Below are 20758 nucleotides of genomic sequence, written 5' to 3'. Positions count from 1 at the left end.
GACATCTCCTGCGCGCTCGGCGCGTCCATCTTAACTCCAAAGCAGCCAACACAGCCAAATAGAGAGAGAGAGAGAGAGAGACGAAAGGGCTCTTCACAGATATAATGTGATCAAAGGCCTTCCTTTCTCCTTCACTCTATCTTATCGATATCTCTGCTTGTCTCTTTCCTCCTGTCCGAAAGCGAAAGGGTTTTGGTTGAGCATGCGTGGGTCTTCGATTCCTTCTCTCTACAACCTGGCCGTCGACTACACCCGGGCGTCATCCCTGCAGAGACGATGAGGTGGACAGCTGAACCAACGAAGACGTGTGGAAAACGGCGACTTGGATGTAGCTGTCACACGTAGAGAAAGAATCCCAGATATCGGTCGAATCCGTCATAGTACTTTCCAGGTGTGATGTGGCAAACCATCTGTGAGAGATGGTACCACCCTGAAACTTATCCAGGTTGATTCGACCGTCCATAAGGCTGAGGTATCATTACGTTTGCATGTGCAACGCATGTCAGATATTATATTGATAAATATTTGAATAATTTCGATGGATGATAGACTGTGTGTTGGCAAGCTACTGTCCGTACGATCAAGATCGAACCGTCCATGTCATCAGTCATGATGTCTGCGTCAGCAACAGGTGAGAGGATCGCGGTCAAACGGACGCGGCCTCATCGATCCCTCGATCACAGCCGTTCGATCCGTTCGTCTCGTCCCAGTCATCCTCGACGACGCTCGATCATCATGATCCGTTGATCGCCTCAGGCCCTCACCGATCAGACGGCCTGAGAAGGCGTGCGGAAACTTGCAATCTACGGACAGCATCAACGACTGCAGATAGTAAAATATAATTAAAGCAGCCAAAATTCCAACCTTTCTCCTTCGCATTCTTGTCGCGAAAGCCGATCATTCCAAGGCGAGAGCGGTTTGAACGATGGGGGAGACCGAGACCGAGCAGCGAGTGGGATTCGGGTAAGTAGTTCGATTTGTCTCTCAGCTTACCTTGCCTTGAATTCAAGAGACCCCTTCTAATTTCGGGGTTTACTTCTTCCCTGCGATCCGATTCGACGTCGTTGTATCTTTCGGTGGATTTCTTGTGAATTTTTTTTATGAATTTTTTTTTTCTGTACAAAATCGAGAACCATGGGAAGGCTTTTGCTTCGATGTTGTGATAGGGTAGTTCTCTGGGAAGGCGACCTGGATCTTGGTTAATATTTGGCAATTTCTCAGTTATTTGTTAGATTTCTTCATTGTGGAGTCTTTGTGGAGATAGAGATATGGTTAGACTGTTAAATTTGGTCGGAGTTTGAGCTTTGGTATCGTTCCATGCCATTGATTAGTGGATATTATGAGCATTAACGGGGTCGTTAGTAATCGTTAAGATGGCAAATTTCCCATCTCTAATACTGGATGGTGGTGGATCCTTAGCTCCATGCTGAAGATTTTCCCCCATTCCATGAATTATTTTATAATAAGGTGAAATGCTTGTTTAAGTTCCTGCTTCCAGCCAGCCAAAGGCTTTTATTCCTTTGAATAGGCAGGGGAGATTGATCGAAGTAAATGTCTATCTGTAACTGTTAGCTTAAATCCACAGTGTTATTCAATTGTGATCTCTTCCTTTTTGCATATAGTGTATTGTTACCACGGTTATCTCTAAGGAGACTTGCATGATTTTGAATTAACATCAGGTTCATCTGGCATGAGAACTCTATGAGCTTGCAACTTTTGCTTCATTGTTCCATAGAGTAAAATTCAAACATCAGGAATTGGTATCTGAGCATCTATGTCGATTTGCAGGTTCATTGCATCTCACTAAACTACGGTTTGAAATAGAAGAGTACAAATAATTGTGTTTAGGCATTTACTTCAGTTAAAAGCGATTGTTCGAGTGTATATTCAAACATTAAAGCACCGAGGACTTTTTAAAGCTGTAGTTAGGACCAGAAGTTCTTAACTTGGTAAGAATCTACACCAAGCTGATCATAATGAAATTCTAGCTGTTCACAGGAAGAATCTTAGAAATTCAGTTGTGGCCTGTTCCTACTTTCTCTTTCTCTCCTATTTTTGGATGTTTATGGCTGTTCCACTTCAGGAACTAAACTGCAGGGTTCAAGCTGATAGACATTCTTTGCTGATGGATCGAGCAGCTAATTTGAATGGACATGAACATGCGATTGATATATCACAGCGCAATGATGCTTCAACTTCCGTCTCTGCTCGAAATGACCATGGTGACTCAGATGGAGCATATAATGAAGATAGACCTTCGACAAGCACTTTGGCTCCTGTTTCTCAATTAGCTCCAACATCACCAAATATTTCCAATTCAATAAATTTTTCTTTGCCAAGGAGAGCTGATAATTATGGCCGTCGAAATAGAAGTCCTTTGAACTCTGGTTTGTGGATTTCAGTTGAGCTTGTTGTTAATGTGAGTCAAATTATAGCAGCTATCATTGTGCTCTCCTTGTCAAGACATGAACATCCCCGAACTCCATTATTTGCATGGATCATAGGTTACACAACAGGCTGTTTTGCTACACTTCCTCATCTTTATTGGCGTTATATTCATCGCAATAGTCTGATCTCTGAGCAAGAACCAGCACTTTATGGTCAGGGTACTTCGCGTAATAGCCCTCCAGAATCTAGTGCTTATGCTGATATCTCTGTCACTCAAGATCCAGAGCAAGAAAATGGCCACAATTCAGTGCCAGAGACAAGGCAAACTACAGTAACTAGCCAAAGGTAATTGTGACTACTTAGTACATTGAATAAATCCCTTTCTTTGTTTAGTTATTGGTATTCATTTTGTTATCTATTCTTACTTTATTTTTTATATTATTTTTTGGCTTTTACATGCTAATCAATGGTAGTTCTTTATGCAAAAGATTCAACAACTTGAATATATGTGTCCCTTCATTTTCAGTTTTTATTTAGGTTTCCTTACATTTATTAGAATAATTGTTCATGGACTCTGACTTTGTTTTATATTGTACTCTTACATTTGTGACAATTGACTTCTTGATTGTTGTTATTTGGGTGGGGATATTGGAGTTCCATAACATGGGATTCCATTTTTTTTTAACATTTTATTGGTAGAATTTTGGTTGATTTAGGAAACTGAAGTGTATCGGAACCAAATTTGTCTGTTGGCTTCTAATGAACTAATCTAACTTAGTTTGCTGATCTACATTTAATATGATACATTCTTGATGTTGGGAAAATAAATGCAATTGACCATAAATATATAGTTTCGGTTGTTTCCCTTTACATCCCTGTAAATACAGTAGGACTCTTCAATTCATGACAATGACTTTCAACTTCTCAGAAACTATCACATATAGACTGTGATCTTAACGAAATTTGTTTAAAAGAATGAAAAATGTCATTGGATTCTAAGTTTTAGCTTTCAGATTATAACAGTTCTTGATGCAGAAAAAAAGAATTTAACCATCCACACAGATTAACGTGTAGATGTTTCAGTACCTTTTGTATAAACTACCTACTGTTGTTTATCTTTAATCGTTTCCCTGGTTTGCAGGATACATTCTCTAGTTGACCATTTTAAGATGGCATTGGATTTCTTTTTTGCTGTGTGGTTTGTTGTTGGGAATGTGTGGGTGTTTGGTGGGCACTCTTCTTCTCATGATGCCCCTAACCTGTACCGGTATGCATCCAGAATCCATTATTTCTTTATTGATTTTGTATCTATTGGCGGTTGACGTGTTCTACTTGATCATTTTCCCAGGTTATGCATCGTGTTCCTTGCATTTAGCTGTATTGGGTATGCTTTGCCTTTCATTCTCTGTGCAATAATCTGTTGCTGCTTGCCTTGCATTATATCAATCATGGGCTTTAGAGAGGATATTAATCATGGTAGAGGTGCTACCCAAGAATCAATTAACGCATTGCCAACTTACAAGTTCAAAACAAAGAGGAGGAAAAATAGAGGCGACAAAGAAATTAACTTGGATAATCAAGGCATTGGTGGGATATTGGCTGCTGGGACTGATAAGGAGCGAATTGTTTCTGCCGAAGATGCTGTAAGTTTTTTTTTCACTTCTGTTGACGTTCATATTCTGGATGCATCTGCTAAAAAGTCAGTAGCACTTACTAGGAAGATCATTAATTAGTCTTTCAAGTTACCCAAACTCATGTTAGGTTTATTACCAATAATTTAGTACTGTTTGAGTGCAAGGCTTGGTCTGGTTATAAGGTTGCTTAATTGCAAGGAGTGCAGATTGCTGAAACATTCTTTCCACATGGAGGTTGCCAATCGTACGTGGAGAAATCTCTGCAATGTGGAGGTAGAATAGCGTTCAATTTATCCAGACCCCTAGTGACCATAGCTTCTTGCACTTGGCCGTTATTATCCATATACCTATGACAATAGCGCAAGTCATGTAAAAATTAACTAAAAAGATCATTAGTAAGCCGACTTTCCAAAGCAGTAGGAGTAGCTCTCTTTTGTCCTCTTTCTGTATTTATTTTATCAAGTTACAACATGTTACAAAATATTGTACTGGAAAACCTGTCCATGTTGAAATTGTTGCAAACATGTTGCGACATATTTCTATATTGCTCATAATTTCATCATGTTACAAATTTTTGCACTGGAGAACCTGTTCACCACATTGAAGTTGTTACAAACACATCATACATATTTCTTCATTTGAGATAATTTTTTGTAAATGTAGTTGAACAAGGTTAAAGATTTTACTTATATATGATGGCATCTTAGAAACCGTTTTGTATATGGCTGACCATTGATGTGTATTAGATATGTTATTGCAACAGAAGTCACTTTGAAGCAAGATTTAGTTCTCTTTAACTAAGAGACCAAATCAGATCTTTTAAGTCCCATGTCTCTCCACTTGGAACCCAGATTTGGCTTTTTAAATAAATTTGTTCTCTATGTCCATCTTTTAGTTTTATTCGTGAAACAAACATATAATTATGCCATTCTAGACTAGAGAGAATCAAGATTTTAAACACTAGTCAAGATGCCATGATAATATACTGACTGGTATATGGATCTGTACTATTCGGTATCATGAAAAGGATAAATAAAATACCAACATGTATTGCCCAATATCAGTCCTTTGTCGGACAAATAAATATTGATTTGTACTTATTGGTTTGACCTGTATTTGAAACATTAGAGAGGATTAAGGTTTTAATACTTATTTGATACCAAGTTTCAGCAACTGATTGGCTCTTAATGATACCAAGATACTGAGTGAGAGATCAATCCGTTTTACTTGATATTACTAAAAACGGAATAATTAAAAAATGATATATCAAGTGGTACCATGCTTATGGTTCCCTTATCAGTGTTTGGTCAAACCATAAATATAGATTGGTTAAACCATATAAAGAATGTTTGAAATACACCTTTCTACATTCATATGAGATTCACGGGATGTAACCACAGAATCTTTTGGTTATAGTGTGACAGCAATAATTATAATTAAACAAAGATGATGTGGATATGCCCTAGGATTTAAAGGCTGTTGGTAGATCACAATACTTTGGTTTAATTTTTGGTAATATGTTGATTTATTTTTTCTAGGCCAAATACCTAACCTTGCATGATTGCTGCAGGTTTGTTGCATTTGCCTTGCAAAGTATGTGGACAATGAGGAGCTCCGTGAGCTTCCATGCACCCATTTCTTCCACAAGGAGTGCGTCGATAAGTGGCTTAAGATAAATGCACTTTGTCCCCTCTGCAAAACCGAGGTGGGAGACACTACAACCTCAAGCAGAAGCTCAGGAATTCACATCACGGGAAACTGGGGGTTGGTGTAATAGACCCAGTTCTGGAGATGCTGTAGATGTCTTGTGTTTCCGACGAACCATGATTTCCAGACAACGGTTTGGGAGTGAAAAGTCTGTGCAAGCCTCAAGATATACATGTGTATTGAAGGATCTGTGGCCTTTGATCCTGATTCTACCACCTCCCATTTGATGAGTTGCCCTGGGGTTTCTTGTGCTGTGCATGTCTATATAAAGAAGCCTGCAAAATGAGATAGAAATGCTGTATCAGGTGGATCTTCATTTCTATACAGAATAATATATATATGCCCTAAGGTAACCTTTAGCAGGTCTGAGCTTGATGGCCCTCAAAGGTGATTGTAGTGTGTGAGCGCGAACGGGCTACCACCGGCAAGATTGATGCTGATGCTGATGCAAGCAAACACAGCGTACGTATACATTTAGAGTAACTTTTTTGAGATTTCTTCACCAATTTTCATTTTTATAATTTTCATTATTTTGGTTGGTGTACACGAACATATATTTATTTAAATAATGAGTAGAATTTTATTTTATTTTTTTCTCATTGTGGCAATAATGGTGATATTAGTGCTATAAAAATAGCGATGACAGTGATGACAATTATAAAAAAAAACAATAGTAGCAATTGTATGAAAATAATAATCACAACATTAGTATAACATGGTGATGAATGAGATAGTGGAAGTAGGTCACTAAGTAGTTGCTACATTAAATGTGAAGGGGACGATGACTGCATGCATAGTGATAATGATAATAAATGTGATTGTGATAGAAGACAATTGGTGGTACTCTGATAATAAAATAGTGATGATAGATAATAATGATGGCAACAACTATGATAGTTACATAATGTTCAATAAAACTGCTACAAGAACTTCATAAAGTCTATGGTTTAGTAAAATATTTTACTAAAACTATATTTTATATTACGTGACATTATCGAGTAACATTAAGCATATGACTTTGTAACACATTCCAGAGCAAGTTCATGTGTTCTAACATATCAGGAACACAATTTTGAGTTGGTTCTGCTCTCTAGTAATTCTTTTGTTTATACATACATATATATATATATATATATATATATATATATATATATATATATATATATATATATATATATATATATATATATATATATATATATATATATATAAACACCTTAGTAAACATACCGTCGATGATAGAGACCTATGCTATAGTACAGAGAATTAAATTGTCAGTTGCACCAGTGAGGCAAGAGAAGCGTCGATCAAATGTGTGATCGAAAGCGAGTGCGGACGCGACTTACCAGCCGCAGCTACCTGTCTTGTGATCAGAGCCAAGTGTGGGTCCCACGCCGGGGACATTGTTGGTCACCGTATGGCGCAAGACCCCGATGGTCGACGGTGCACCGCGGAGCAACGCAAGTAAAGGTCATCCGAGGCCGTCAGTTGACGCGAGGCGTTCGGTCAATGGCCACGCGTTTGATGGCGTCGGCTAACCGTGGCCGTACCTCGCGGACAACATAAATCCTCAATGGTCCGACGGGCTACCCATGATTACCTGTATTATTATTGGATTTCTGGTGGGACCCAACTGGGTGGGAAGAGTATGATGTGTCATATAAGCGAAAAATAGACGCCATCGTGGCCATTGAATACCCTGGTCGTTTACCCTAAGCTCTCTCCGCCTTCGGTATCGCGCGGCCTCATCGTCTTCTCTCGAGCACACGTTTTATCGCTTCCAAACCCTAGACTTTGATTCCCGTGATCCTCCCTCTCACGATCATCTGCAATTTTCTCGGCCGATCTCCCACCAACAGATTCGAAATTCCAATATTTTATTATTTTTCTTCCCATTCTCTCCTTCCAAAGTCTAAATTTTGTTATCTCAGTTTGATCCTGCCAAATAAAAATAACTCTTTTCTGTAAGAAATCTGGTCGGAAGTTGCTGCTGGAATCGAAGCATTCGATCATTTTGTTCATCGAAGTGTTGATCTTGAGTCCGTTGATTTGGCGCGGAAGAGTTTTTCCTGAGATTTGAGAGTTTCCTGTAGATCTTGAAACCGCAGGCTGGATCTGTTTTGGCATCGCGACAAGGAGATATGGTCGGAGGAGGAAGCAGGAGGGACGATGGGCCCTTGCAGATTAGTAGCACCAACGTTTTCGCGGCGCTCGAGACCCTCAAGAAGAAGAAGAAGTCGGACAAGTTGTCGAAGAGCAAGGGTCCGCCCAAGAGCCAGGCGAGGGAGCCGGAGCAGCAGGTATTTTGGGCTCCGACGCCGTTGACGGTGAAATCTTGGGCTGATGTCGATGATGATGATGATGATTACTACGCAACCACGGCGCCACCTCAGGCTGTTTGGGGCTTGTCGGAACAGCAGCCCAAAAAGGAAGTTGTGGCAGCCGTAGAGGAGGTCTGTGTACCGTTACTTTTTTTCTCCTCTGTCGGTAGTTATTTGGTCGATTAGTGTTGAAGTATTTGTATATTATATTTTAAATTAAATTTCTGAAGTGTTGCCTTTATAGTACTTTATTCAACTTCATGGTGCGTTTGATTCATACAGAATATATGATTATGATGTTGTTGGAATAATTCAATATATTTCTAATGGAGTTATGAATACCTATTGAAATACTTTGATCCATATTATAGTATTCTGAATTCGATGGAAAAGACCCATTACTATAGCGAATGTTTCACGGGTTAATTTTTGTGTATGTTTTGCCTGAGATTAGTGCGTATTTCACTAACTATGCTGATATGGTTTTGTTCCTGCATCCTCTTCTCAATGGATTACTGTCTGTGAAGGTGCTGTATTATTTTTCTTCCTTAGGTCTCAAATGCAGATGTCTGGTACCTTATCTAAACAACTGCACTCGTATATTATTTATCGATTTTTGTCTCATTAATAGTCTTTTGTGCCAATTATGACTTCTCATTTGCTGTGTTCACTAGCAGAGAATATTTTAGTTGACATCAGATATTATGATAACCTTTAAGGACTCTCATGCTCAAGTAGAGGGTTTTTGTTGATATGTAAAGCTATACTGTTATTTTACTTAATTCTTCCATGTAGGTTAATGTTTTTTTAGCCCAATCATAATTTTTAGTTGGAAATGATGGTTGATATTTCAGCATATTGTTACTACCAGTTAGAAAGCTAGTGGCTTAAAATGGTTATGTTGTCACATCATCACATCAGTCAGTTCTGCTTATGTAGGCAAGGAATTTTAGGGAGCACTTGTATTTTGTTCTGCTTATGGCACTCTAGCCTTTAGGTACTGCTTGTAATTTTGGGAGTTCTAGCATACTAGCTTTAGGTATTCTAGACAGTTTTTTTCATGTAGGCTTAAAATGTATTATTGTTGCTTGAAGTGTTAAGGCAGATTGGAAATTTATTGGTACTCGTGGTTTTATTTTTTTGCCTTCTTTTGCTTTATGATCTTACAAGCTGAGTAGTTATTGCAACATACTAGGAAACTTTGATGTCTCTGTATGTCCTAATGTTACATATATCGATGGAAGTAGACAAGCATTTCTTTAGTGAATTACCTTGTCACACAAAATCATAACTTTGTATGTAATTGACATTCATGTGGAGGATATATTGACATTCCTTTGATGATAGTAGTATGTATCTCTAATATCACAATAACTGATTCATGCTTTAGGTAATTTTATATCTTGGCGCTAATTATGACTTTCTTCAAGAAGGTGTCCGTACGGGGCTGTGCTTCACCTCGTTTTTTGCACCTAGGCATTAAGAAACCATAGCACCTCAGTGCTTCTCAAACCTTTGTTGATTATGGATTCCTGTGGCTTACAAGTTGCATCACAGAGCTATAGTTCAAATTATTATTGTAAACTAGTGCAAAATTATGTGTCTTTCGGATGTTTCTGATCTTAGTGTCATATGGAGTAGCACCAAAAGCTATTAACTCTGCTTAAAACATGATCCATTTTCAAGGAAACAAATGGACTGTAGATTTCTTGAAAACCTTGAGTTGAATTTCAATGATATTTAATTATAAGATCTCCAAAAGGATTACTAGCATTCAAAAATAAATACTTGCAAATGCAATATTAGTAAAAATATCTATGTTGTTCTAAAAGTTAAAATTGACATGAAGAGTATCATGTTTATCTTTATACGATGTAGTAGTAATTAGAATTGTAGATGTCAACCTGAAATCTAAAATAACTGGATGTATATATTTTATGAGATGAATCTACATTGCATTTTTGAGAGTGCATACTGAGCATTTTGCCAGTTTTTGGTTTCATATATTGTATAACCTATTTTGTTTAGGAATGATATTGAGGAATGAAAATTCTGTGTATAACCTTGTTGAGTTTGTATTTGAGCTTGTTTTTTCCGAAACTGCTGATTTTGTGATGACCTATCAAATGTATTTACTTTGGAATCATTGTTTTATGTTGGATGATCTACTTGTTTCATCATTCTGTGAAAAATTTCATTGTTAGAATTTTGGGAACAAGCCTAATATTCTTGGTCATGCAGCTGTCTTTAAATCTGGTATAATTTATTGTCTCATGTGCATCTTTATACTTGGCATTTGATTACAGTTCCTACCATAAAGGAAAATTGATAATCAAGCTTCAGGTTCTTGGTCTTCTTTTCCCAGTTTCTGTTGTGACTACATCTGTTGGTTTCTTTTTTTGAGTTTTGTGGCAGTATGGCCTTTATGACATCTGCAGATAGCTAATGTTGTGTATCAAATTCTTTTAGCTGTATAGACTACCGATCAGGTAATCATTGGTTACTTACAGAAGTGCAAGGTTGCAAGTCAGATGTAGTGTCTCCAATCTGCTCGATGATATGTGTCAATTTGTCAGACTTCATGTTTATCTCTTTGGATCTGTTGACCACTATCTGCTTTGTTTTGTTTTTATCCATCTATTGGTTGAGCTATGTGCAAATTCAATATTTTGGGTGGTTCTAATTTATTTGTTGTCTCTTAATCTGTTTCTGTTTTTAATAGGTCCATAATTTCTCATTCTGTACCTTAAGAATGTGATCTAAGTCATTATACAAATCTGCAGGAACTTTTCTCTTTTGCTATGCATTTGTATGCATTTACCTGTGTATATCTGGCCATGTGCATCAACTTGCACTCTTGAATATAAATCATGGTATTGGGAAGTAGGAAAAGCTCTGGGAAAGCTGGTCTGTTTGACTAATGTTGAGCACACATTGAATATTTTCATTTTTATCTGACTTGGACAGAATTTCTTTTTGTCTATTATGCACATTTGTTTAGGAAAGTGAAAGCGAAGATGATGGTCTTGATATCGGCGATGATGATGTTGAGGAGGAACCTGAACATGAACCTGAGGTTGCCGTTGCAACTGAACCAATTATCGAGAAACCTGCTTCTGTTTCAGTACCATCCAAAGATGCTGAACGGCAACTGTCAAAGAAGGAGCTTAAGAAAAAGGAAATGGAAGAACTTGATGCACTTCTGCATGAGCTAGGCATTTCCAGCAAAGATAGTAATGCTGCACAAGACGAGACGAATGGTATCACTTTTACCCTTCATATAATGTGATACAAACAGTTCTATGAATGAAAGTGATTCTGCATATGTAACACATTCATATGCGTATTCATAAACATTTTACATGTGTTTATGCCCTCTCATTTTGTTCTCGTTTCTTTCACATCCATATAGTCTTAGTCACATCCATTCTAGTGCATATGAATAATTATGTAGTATGTGTGTTCACGACCAATATATTGTATGTTTTACAATGACCTCATTCCATCAATACGCTCAGACAAGAAACAACCGGAGCAAAGTGGCGGTGGAGAGAAAAAGGAAAACTCAGGTGCTCCTTTGGAGATCAAAAGTTCAAAGAAAAAGAAGGCCAAAAAGGAGAAATCTTCAAAGGACACCAAGGAATATGTGGAACAGCCTGCTGATCTCAATAACAATAACAACAGCCTGGACGAGGTGGTTGCTGAGCCTGAGGAAGAAGATGCATCTGCAGTTGATGTGAAGGAAAGGATAAAAAAGGTGGCTTCCATGAAGAAGAAGAAATCAAATAAAGAGATGGATGCTGCTGCAAAAGCTGCCGCCATCGAGGCAGCTGCAAGAAGTGCTAGGCTCGCTGCTGCAAAGAAGAAAGAGAAGAGTCACTACAATCAACAACCAGCACGGTGATCCACGTGGGTAAGAAGCTAAGAAGCTTTAGTATAGTCTTAATCTGTTTGTTGAACTGCAAAATAAACATTGGAATGCTCGCCTATGACCTGATCATAAGACTTGATTTTCTTTAGATGGCTTTCATGCTGTTCCAATCTTTGTCTCTTGTACCGATTTATATTGGAACCTTAATAACCAGAATCTCATACATATATGCAATGCCTCTGTTGTTATTTTTGTTGGATCAGTTTGTCGTGTCATCTTCTTGTTATGGTTAAAGCCTAATAATCATATAGGCTATGCCTAGAAGAAGTACATGGAAGATATTCTTGTTAGATGACCATTTCTATGTTCCAGAGAATGAGATCATGAGCTATAGAAACAAGTTTCACTGCCATGAATGATTATGAAACAGTGCCAGCTTTCTCACTAAATAAAGAAATGCATCTCTATAATGAGTTTGATGAAAGCATATCTTTATAATTGAACTAGGACACATTTTGGAAAGGTTAGGGTTTAGAATGGTATGCAATTAATCATTTTTTTCTTTGTGCAAAGGACCAGTGAAAGAGATTTGCTTAGTTGACATCTTCAAAGAAAAATCACTCTTTTACTATAAGATTTTGAACCATAATCTTTGGCGATTGGGTCTATGTTTTAGGTATAAAAATATTAATATTATACCACCAGATAAATATTATATATAATAAATTATATATCACCAGACAAATGTTGTAGGTGTAAAACATTCTACACCTTGCTCAAAACATTATATATATAACAAAAGGTGAAAAAGGACATCATAAATAATGGAAAGAGAAAAAGAATTTTCTACATTTTGCTTCACCCATGTTTGGATCTGCTTTCTACCTTGCTCAAAACCTGACAACTAGGTGGATGCAGAAGTATGCAGTTGTGGGAATTATAGCCAATTTGTAACAAGAACAGGAAATCATAATATAATGGAAAGAAAAAGAATCTGTTACATTTTGCTCAACATGTTTGGATCAGAATTCTGCTTTCCTACCAGGAAGATGCAGAAATATGCATTTCTGAGATGGCACCAAATAGCAGCTATACTAGACTCAGACATCCATTTGGACATCACAACCCTATTACATTTCCCTGCTTATATGAATTTGAGATTCTAGTATTCTTAAAGAATTGATATGCGATATATACAATCCTTTCTGGCTCTTGAGCAACTCCAGAGGATGTGTATGCCATTGCATCCACACCCACAGCCTGAAACCTGCAGCCAACTCATAAAGTCTCCAAAGAATGCTTTGGGATCCATCACAACTGATGCTGTGAACTCAATACCACTGTGTTGTGGGTGATGCTTGAGACAATCTAACTTGTACCAGCTAGAATGCAGTTGCTAGACATATAGAGATCTGGAGCTGATGATGATTCTATCAACTCTCTACACAAGAAGCAGCAGTTGCCTATGTACTCTCTACACAAGAAATCAAGAACAATCCTCATGTCCTATACTGGATCTGCTTGCCTTCTGCTCTTCCACACAAGGGGTGCAACCAGCATCCATACTGTATTAAGAAACAGCAAAAACAGGTTGAATACAAATCAGAAGCCACATAACATTTGCAAATATGGGTATCACTAGAATGCTCGCAGCAAAAGGTTTCAAACTATAACTAAGGATCATATTAAAAGAAGAAAAAAAGATGATAGATGCAATCATCAGAAGAATAGAAACAATGGTCATTGCTATTAAAATTTAGCCTCTGTTAATGAGAAATGAAATTTAATGATACATTTTATGCTTCCCCTTCCATGTGGCTTGGTAGGATAGGTTTAGTTAGAGAGGAAAGTTGAACTACATCACACATGATTTGCCACCATTTAAAAAGCTTAAGCTAGTAAATAAGATAAGATTTTCATTATTTATATTTTACCATTGATAAGCCAACATAATTTTGCTCCCCACAACCCAGCAATTTTCAATCAGATAGTCATTCATCATACTTCGGAACAGATTTAAAATCTAAAGATAGGATTTTTTTTTTCCACCTTGAAGACTCATGCAATTTATTGAGCTAAAATTCATTTTATTCAGACCAGAACAGTACAAGCTCTTGAGAAAATAACATTTATCAGTAGTAGATCTAAAAGAAAAGGGGGAGGAAAATAAGTTTACTTGGAAACATTTATGCAGATGCAATGATCATGGTAATATGGCTGATAGACAATTCACCAGAAGCAGAAGCAAACAATGGCTTTATTCTTTAATCTTAACCACAAGAGAGATTTCAAGACTTACTGTAGACAAGTGTTGCTACCCATTCATTGACAATTCTGACCCAAGTGCTGGCCCATCCAACATCTATTGTCCACCTGATAAGCACAAAATGCATGATCATTAATAAGATCAACACAAATAACATAAAGCTTGATTATTCTTTAATCATGAAATATTGGTAAAGGCTTGTGCAGATAATTGCATGAAGCTTGATGAGTGCCACCCCTGAAGTAAGAAAGCAAGCTGATGGATATGAAAACTTACTTTTGCATGGTGTTTTGTGCATTCCATCCCACAAATAGCATGGCAAAGTACATTGCTCCCATAGCAAAGACAAAATGAAAGAAGCCATACCCATAGGGAACATCATCTTCTGACTCTGCTTCAGTTTTCTTGAACTGCATGTGACCAATAAAACCCTCTCAGTGAATGGAAGGACAGTAATAAATGTAGTGGGGTGATGTAAGTGAGATCCACCTGAAAGCATTTGGAGTCTATCCCTGTTGAAAATGTTGCAATTACTATTGCAAGGACAGCAATAACAAAGCTCTGGTCAAGATGAAGCCACAAGAATGAATAAGATGATTGTATCTAGGAGCAATTTATGATCGGAACAAAATGATGCCCAGCAGTCAATATCAGATACTATCATGATTCATCTACTATCATGTATAAGATAAAATTAATCAAATTCATAAATTGAGCCTAAGCAATCTTTATGGATTACCATAACCTTGATGACATTAACTGGGTCTGAAAGTTATTGCCTAGTTTATGGTCACCTGGGAATGCATAGAATGTCATAATCACTGATTAACAATCCAATTTGAGATATGGAAGAACAGGTAAACTTTTCCTTTCATATAATCCTTAAATATTGCATGCAAGTTCTGGAATTTCTATAAAAATGCTCTTCATCTAGCTTTTAAGAAAATTACCACAATAGTAAGCCAATCTGCACTTGTCACAACTTCTGTTTTCTTATTGCAGATCTCTGTCTGTGGCTCACTGTGTTGAGGATAGAACAGCATTACATTGTCGAAGATATAAAGTAAAATGAGGCTGTTAACATCAGTATTAAAAGAAAAAAACCAAATAATTACCTCCTGATTGCACTCCAGCAAAGATACACAACATACATTCCCATCAGCCCTGGTGCCAGAAATCCTACTTTAACCTACTCAGGAGATGACATGATGAGATCTTAGAAACCATTTCTGATTTTATCTGTAGGATGCTGTAGAATAAATAACACTACTTACCTTCGCATGCATTGATGTGAGGATCATGAGTTGTAGAAGCACCAGGGTCAAGGTGATAAAGAGGATATTGAGGCTGCAGGATAAACTGGGCACATACCAGATATACATCAAAATAATTCCTGAGATGGATGAAACATATGCTGTGGCTGAGAGAACCATCACTTGGTACTGGCTGCAAAAAGGTTCCATTGTTAGCCTTACCATTGGAGAGATCAATCCAGAGGAAACAACATTTTTGTATAATAATTCAATGCATTTTATAATGAACAGGAAAGAAGACAAAAAAAAGATTTAAAGCAGTACAAGTAGAACACAAAAAATTTGTCACCAAATTTGCTATAACCTGTATGCAACAATTATATCAAGAGTCTCTGGGATTAAACTCGATATAGATATTATTATTATTATTATTATATATTTCATGAATAAATAATCTCTGACGTTCTTGTTCCCATCACGATTGTTTTCAGCATATATAACAAGTTTACAACATCAATTCTATAGCTTGTTTAAAACTCCACGGCCAAGAGTAGTAGAAGAATAAGTTTATCGGCAAGCTTGCTATGTTGATACTTACCTTAGAAAGGGTGGTTATGATTGATACTTCTCTGAACATTAAAATTTTGCATAAAGGGTTTATCAGCTTTGTTTATTTGCCCTATGATAGATATGAGTGAACTACATTATGGAGACGGTGAAGAGAATTGATCATCTCCAGAAATGAATCAAATAATGAACTTATTTGCTACACCATCAAACTCAAGTTTTGTATATTCATCTTTAGAATTCAGATACTGAAGTATATAAAAATATTTTGTTGAAAGATCAGTCATACACAATTATAGGTAGAGTTGCAAGGATGCAATTCATGGTTTCCAAAAGTTTGAAGTACATCAAAGTTTGAAGTACATCAGATTACAAGGTATCTAATACTCTACACACAGAATTGAACAGATATCGATGAAAAGATTGCAAGTCCGTAAGAACTGAAAAGCTCCTTGATTTATGTAATATCAAACATATATTTAGCATACCATCTCTTTGCATATTTCTCAGATTGGCAGCAGTCGTTTAGCCAAGTTATAAAACTGATTACGCTGATAAGCTGAATCATAAGAAATGCGCTGAAAAGAAGAAAAAAAAAAAAGAGAGAAATATATTCTCTGATCACTCATGTCATTAATCCTTTTAGCAGATTAATATAAACTTAAAAAAAAAAACAAATGATAAGTATTATTACCCTGCACCAAAGTGTGCAAATTTCCCTGGAAGAAGAAAAATGTCAAAATCAGAATCAGAATAGAAGCAAGTACAGAATCTAAATCAAGAAACAATAGGTGATGCTTAACTAAACTCACCATAGAGCTGGATAAATGCAGAGGGTATGAAGAATGGTACCACCATGAAGACAATCCAAATGATGATCTTGGCAGGCCACCATTCGGAGTGCCACAAATTCCGAGAGTCTTCTAGTTTCTTCGTCCCCATGGTGGACAGAAACATGACAAAGAAGAATAACTTGATTGAAGTTAAAGATCATCAATAGAAGAGTTAATTACAGATTACCCTATATAGTTTGACCTCTTTAGTATCCCGATCGATCTCTAGACTTCAAAAAATTTACATTGAAATCCCTGTAGTTATGAAAGTGAAACATTTAACCTCATTTACCATAACGTTGTCAGCTTACCAACGGAATATACAACACGTGACATCACATGTATGAATGACACGAAAATGATAGACAAAAAGGTAATTTCAATGGTTGTGGTGGATGGTTGCATCATGGGTGACTGTTGTGGTGGTGGTCGATAAGAACAATACAGTAGTTGATCTTACCGATGTTGATCTGAACATCGATGGCAATGAGGAAGAGGAGGCAGAGTGGTGAGGCATCTACATTGGCACCGCACCGCTTTGCCTCCTCTGGTGTCGCTATGCATTTGCATTAACGTCGGAGGAGGAAGAGGAGGCAGGTGAGGCATTTGCGTCGACACCACACTACTCTACCTCCTCTTTGTTTGCGTTGACCACCCCATCGTTCGGTGTGGCATCACATTGCGTCCTCTGTGTTGATGCCACATTGCTCTGCCTCCTCTTTATTCTTGCCGACCATCGCATTACCGAAAGAGGAAGAGGAGGCAGAGTGGTGTGGGGCCGACGCAGATGCCTCACCTCTCCCCTTTTCCTCCTCCGGTACCGACGTGAATGTAGATGCCTCACCACTCTGTCTCCTTTTCATCCTCATCATCGATGTTCAAATCGACATTGACAAAGTCGACCATCATATTGTTCTCGTCGACCATTACCATACCAATCACCCATAGCGTCATCGTCCACCACAACCGTTGAAATTATCTTTTTATCTATCATTTTCATGTCATTCCTGCACGTGCTATCACATACTGTATCTTTCATCGGTATAACAAATGACGTTAGAGTAAACGAGGTTAAATGTTTCACTTTCATAACTATAGAAATTTTAATATAAATTTTTTAAATCTATAGATCAGGATGATAATTAGCCCTCAACAGAACTCCACCGTTCCATCGGGTACATCAATGCTTTCCTAGAGGCACTCTGCAGCACATCTTAGAACAACCAGAAAAGGAGATAACAGAGAAGGATACGAAGCAGCCAAAGCTTACGCGGAGTACACCTTCCGCGCCTAAACAATATCGAGCACCATGACAACCTTTGAGTCCTGCAGAGAAGAAGCGAGATGGTGTGATTGCAGTGCCATGCAGGTAAGAAGCAGGCACGGAGGGAAGAAGACCAACTCTCGAGCTCGGAGAGGGCATTGCGGCCATAGTCTCGAACGGTCCACGCGAGGAGGCAGGTGACGAGGAAGATGAGAGCGTAGACGAACCTCGCAATGGAGGGGTTCGGCCCGAGGAAGTAGCGGGCGCAGCAGGAGTCCTTCATGAACTCAGCGTACCTGTCCCTGCTGCTGCTGACATTACTGTGGGGATCCTCCTCCATGGCAGTATTCGTCATCGCATCGACGTCTTTGGCGGCTCTCTTCGATCTCTACCGAACACAATCTGTTAATTACTGCAACACAACACGAGCTTCTTGTCACCTTAAGAAGAGAAATCTTTCGATGATCAGGTCATTAAAATGACACACCGACAGGGAATGAGATAAGCTTCAGATCATCTCAGAACTCGTGGCATTACCCACAGGGCCGCGACCGAGTACCCCGGATCACAGACCAACCAAGTCTCACACACGGTTGGCCTTATAACATGCAAGTTCCCGTTCTCGGGCCACATCCATGCCATCCATCGAGTACGAACGGAATCCAACATCAGGTGCAGGTCTCACAGTGTGGATGCTCCACCAAAATGAGATCTTTGGTGAAGACCTTCTCGAACCAGCTTGTGAAACAGTAGATCTTCATTGGATTAAAGGGTAGTGAAAACTACACATGTTAAAAAGAACAGAATGGACAAAAAATTAAAGTAGCTTATCACGTAAGCCAATTCTTCGCATTGATTAAGCGTAAAGCAAAGTTAAAGGAACCATTATATAGGCAGCTCTTTATCATGTTGATGATGTGTGTGTGTGTGTAGAAAGACAGATGGATAGATATATATGTAGAGAGAGAGAGAGAGAGAGAGAGAGAGAGAGAGAGAGAGAGAGAGAGTAGAAAGAAAACACAATGCAGTGGGAAAGAAGATGAGTGAACTGAAAAGGACCAGTTGGTTGCATGAGAAGAGGAAACTCTCACCAGACAACTTCCATTGCTTAGAAGGGATAGAGATAGAATTGTACTGGTAATTCGAAGAGCATTGATAAGGTTAACTTCTTTGTATCTCTTGCATTTTTCACTCCTCTAAATTATACTCTGTATAGTTCATGGCTTCATGAATACATCAAATATATTGAATTAAATATGAATATTTTTCTGAAGACCTTTAATCTCCAAAGAAATGAAACATCAAAGTAGTCGTTTCAAATCTCCATAAGAATTGGAGCAAGTAATTTTATGAACAAGAAGCAATGTATCCGAACTGGTTCGAACTACAACAACAGAGGAAGATAACACCGCAGAGGAGGAATCCGAAACGTTCGATGGGAGAAGAATCACTCACCTCAGCATGACTTGAAACTTGTGATCGATCGAGTGGGAGATGGAAGGAAGAAGAGGAGGCGGTGACGGCGAAGGATGGAGACGGAGTTGAAGGCGGTGGTGGATGCCTTCCTCGCTAATTTTTCGTGTATATATCATGTCGCGCCTTTTGCTTGCTGAGGAAGGAGGCGACCTTCGCTCGCTATTTATGGCAGCCCATGGTGTGGAAACACGCATCTAGGAGTCCTGATGGGCCGATCTCAGACGTCCATCTCCTGAACGGCACCAGTTTTAGGGCTTTTGGATTCTTCTCCTCCCCATCGTGACCGTCCGATCCGTAGATCGTGGCTTGAGACGTAAAGCATCTCGCCCCGTCTCTTGCAAGCCACAGCTTGTAATGGTTGGGGATGCCTGTTACGTGCACAAAAGAGCAGAGCAGAGCAGAGCAGTGCCATGTTACACACGTAAGGAAGAAAGCTGTTCATGTAGACTCCGCACTTCTCATGATCCACTGACTTCATTCCTATGTTAGAATATAGGTATAAATTCATGGAATAGAAAAGTGAAGTAGAAAATTAGTAAGGTTTCGTCGGAAAAATATCAAATAACAAATATAACAACTCAATAGCTCACCTTCATAATGCATGCTTTATATCTGATATCTTCCCTGAGCTGACGAGGGACCTCAAACTAAAGATGGTGGTGGTAAAGGAAGGCAATAATGGATCCAACTAAGAGGCAGATAAAGTGATTGGAATCTAAAAGATAATGGTGCACCATGAACCTGGGTTACAACCAAAAGGAGCCCATGTGAATGGGACTTTTGCTCTGAAACCAGTGTGCTAATTAGCACAAAAGGGAGAGGTTTCTGCTACATCAAACATGAAGGGAACAGAGCTTGCTGCAAAAGTGTCTAGTTTTTGACAATGACATGTTACAGGATTTAGGCAAAGAAGTCTCATACAGTGACACTAAAATTAACCAAAGAGTCGGCCTCTTAAGTTTAGTCTCTCCAAAGAAGATGTAGTACGCTAATTTTTATGTCAGAATTGGCTGGAAAGAATTCAATTATTTCTCCCTTTGCTTTCGGCTGTGACAAACTAGAACTAGTAAGGTTAGATTGGAAAGTGTGCAGTATGAGACATGTGAGACAATAATGCTAGATAAATGAGACGAAGAAGCAAAAGCGTGGGAAGAATGAAGGGATTCCAAACATAAAAC

General features: G+C 38.3%; 3 protein-coding genes across 10 annotated transcripts; 2 read left to right on the top strand and 1 right to left on the bottom strand.

Moving 5' to 3' along the window:
• Nucleotides 1-822: 822 nt before the first annotated feature.
• On the top strand, nucleotides 823-6317 carry LOC103991281 (E3 ubiquitin-protein ligase At1g63170). 7 transcript variants are annotated; one of them, XR_010498364.1, is made up of 6 exons: nucleotides 823-963; nucleotides 2084-2733; nucleotides 3530-3655; nucleotides 3737-4031; nucleotides 5593-6078; nucleotides 6117-6317. XR_010498364.1 is itself a non-coding variant. In XM_065161256.1 (6 exons), the coding sequence occupies exons 3-6, from the start codon at nucleotides 2126-2128 to the stop codon at nucleotides 5794-5796; spliced, it is 1233 nt and encodes a 410-aa protein (XP_065017328.1). In that variant the 5' UTR covers nucleotides 823-963; nucleotides 1789-1949; nucleotides 2098-2125; the 3' UTR covers nucleotides 5797-6317. The 7 variants fall into 7 exon arrangements, 5 of the variants coding, with proteins under 5 accessions (XP_065017328.1, XP_018684631.1, XP_009408952.1 ...); XM_065161256.1 differs by adding an exon at nucleotides 1789-1949 and having other exon boundaries at nucleotides 2098-2733; nucleotides 5593-6317; XM_018829086.2 differs by adding an exon at nucleotides 1789-1949 and having other exon boundaries at nucleotides 5593-6317.
• A 1091-nt stretch (nucleotides 6318-7408) lies between these two features.
• LOC135642042 (uncharacterized) lies at nucleotides 7409-12148 on the top strand. Its single transcript, XM_065157820.1, has 3 exons — nucleotides 7409-8182; nucleotides 11052-11310; nucleotides 11569-12148. Exons 1-3 carry the CDS (start codon nucleotides 7871-7873, stop codon nucleotides 11952-11954), a joined length of 957 nt encoding a protein of 318 aa, XP_065013892.1. The 5' UTR covers nucleotides 7409-7870; the 3' UTR covers nucleotides 11955-12148.
• A 720-nt stretch (nucleotides 12149-12868) lies between these two features.
• Nucleotides 12869-19782, bottom strand: LOC135642041 (uncharacterized). 2 transcript variants are annotated; one of them, XM_065157819.1, is made up of 14 exons: nucleotides 19560-19782; nucleotides 18642-18886; nucleotides 18243-18516; nucleotides 18093-18166; nucleotides 16820-16979; nucleotides 16702-16726; nucleotides 16496-16585; nucleotides 15462-15633; nucleotides 15303-15376; nucleotides 15138-15207; nucleotides 14677-14748; nucleotides 14464-14597; nucleotides 14221-14294; nucleotides 12869-13486 (listed from the first exon to the last, which is right to left on the bottom strand). In XM_065157819.1, exons 3-14 carry the CDS (start codon nucleotides 18457-18459, stop codon nucleotides 13428-13430), a joined length of 1221 nt encoding a protein of 406 aa, XP_065013891.1. In that variant the 5' UTR covers nucleotides 18460-18516; nucleotides 18642-18886; nucleotides 19560-19782; the 3' UTR covers nucleotides 12869-13427. The 2 variants fall into 2 exon arrangements, with proteins under 2 accessions (XP_065013891.1, XP_065013890.1); XM_065157818.1 differs by lacking the exon at nucleotides 18642-18886.
• Between the last annotated feature and the right edge of the window lie 976 nt (nucleotides 19783-20758).

This window comes from Musa acuminata, chromosome BXJ3-7 (assembly GCF_036884655.1).
Source record: "Musa acuminata AAA Group cultivar baxijiao chromosome BXJ3-7, Cavendish_Baxijiao_AAA, whole genome shotgun sequence".
NCBI lineage: Eukaryota > Viridiplantae > Streptophyta > Magnoliopsida > Zingiberales > Musaceae > Musa > Musa acuminata.
This window is presented reverse-complemented; position numbering and strand designations above follow the sequence as displayed.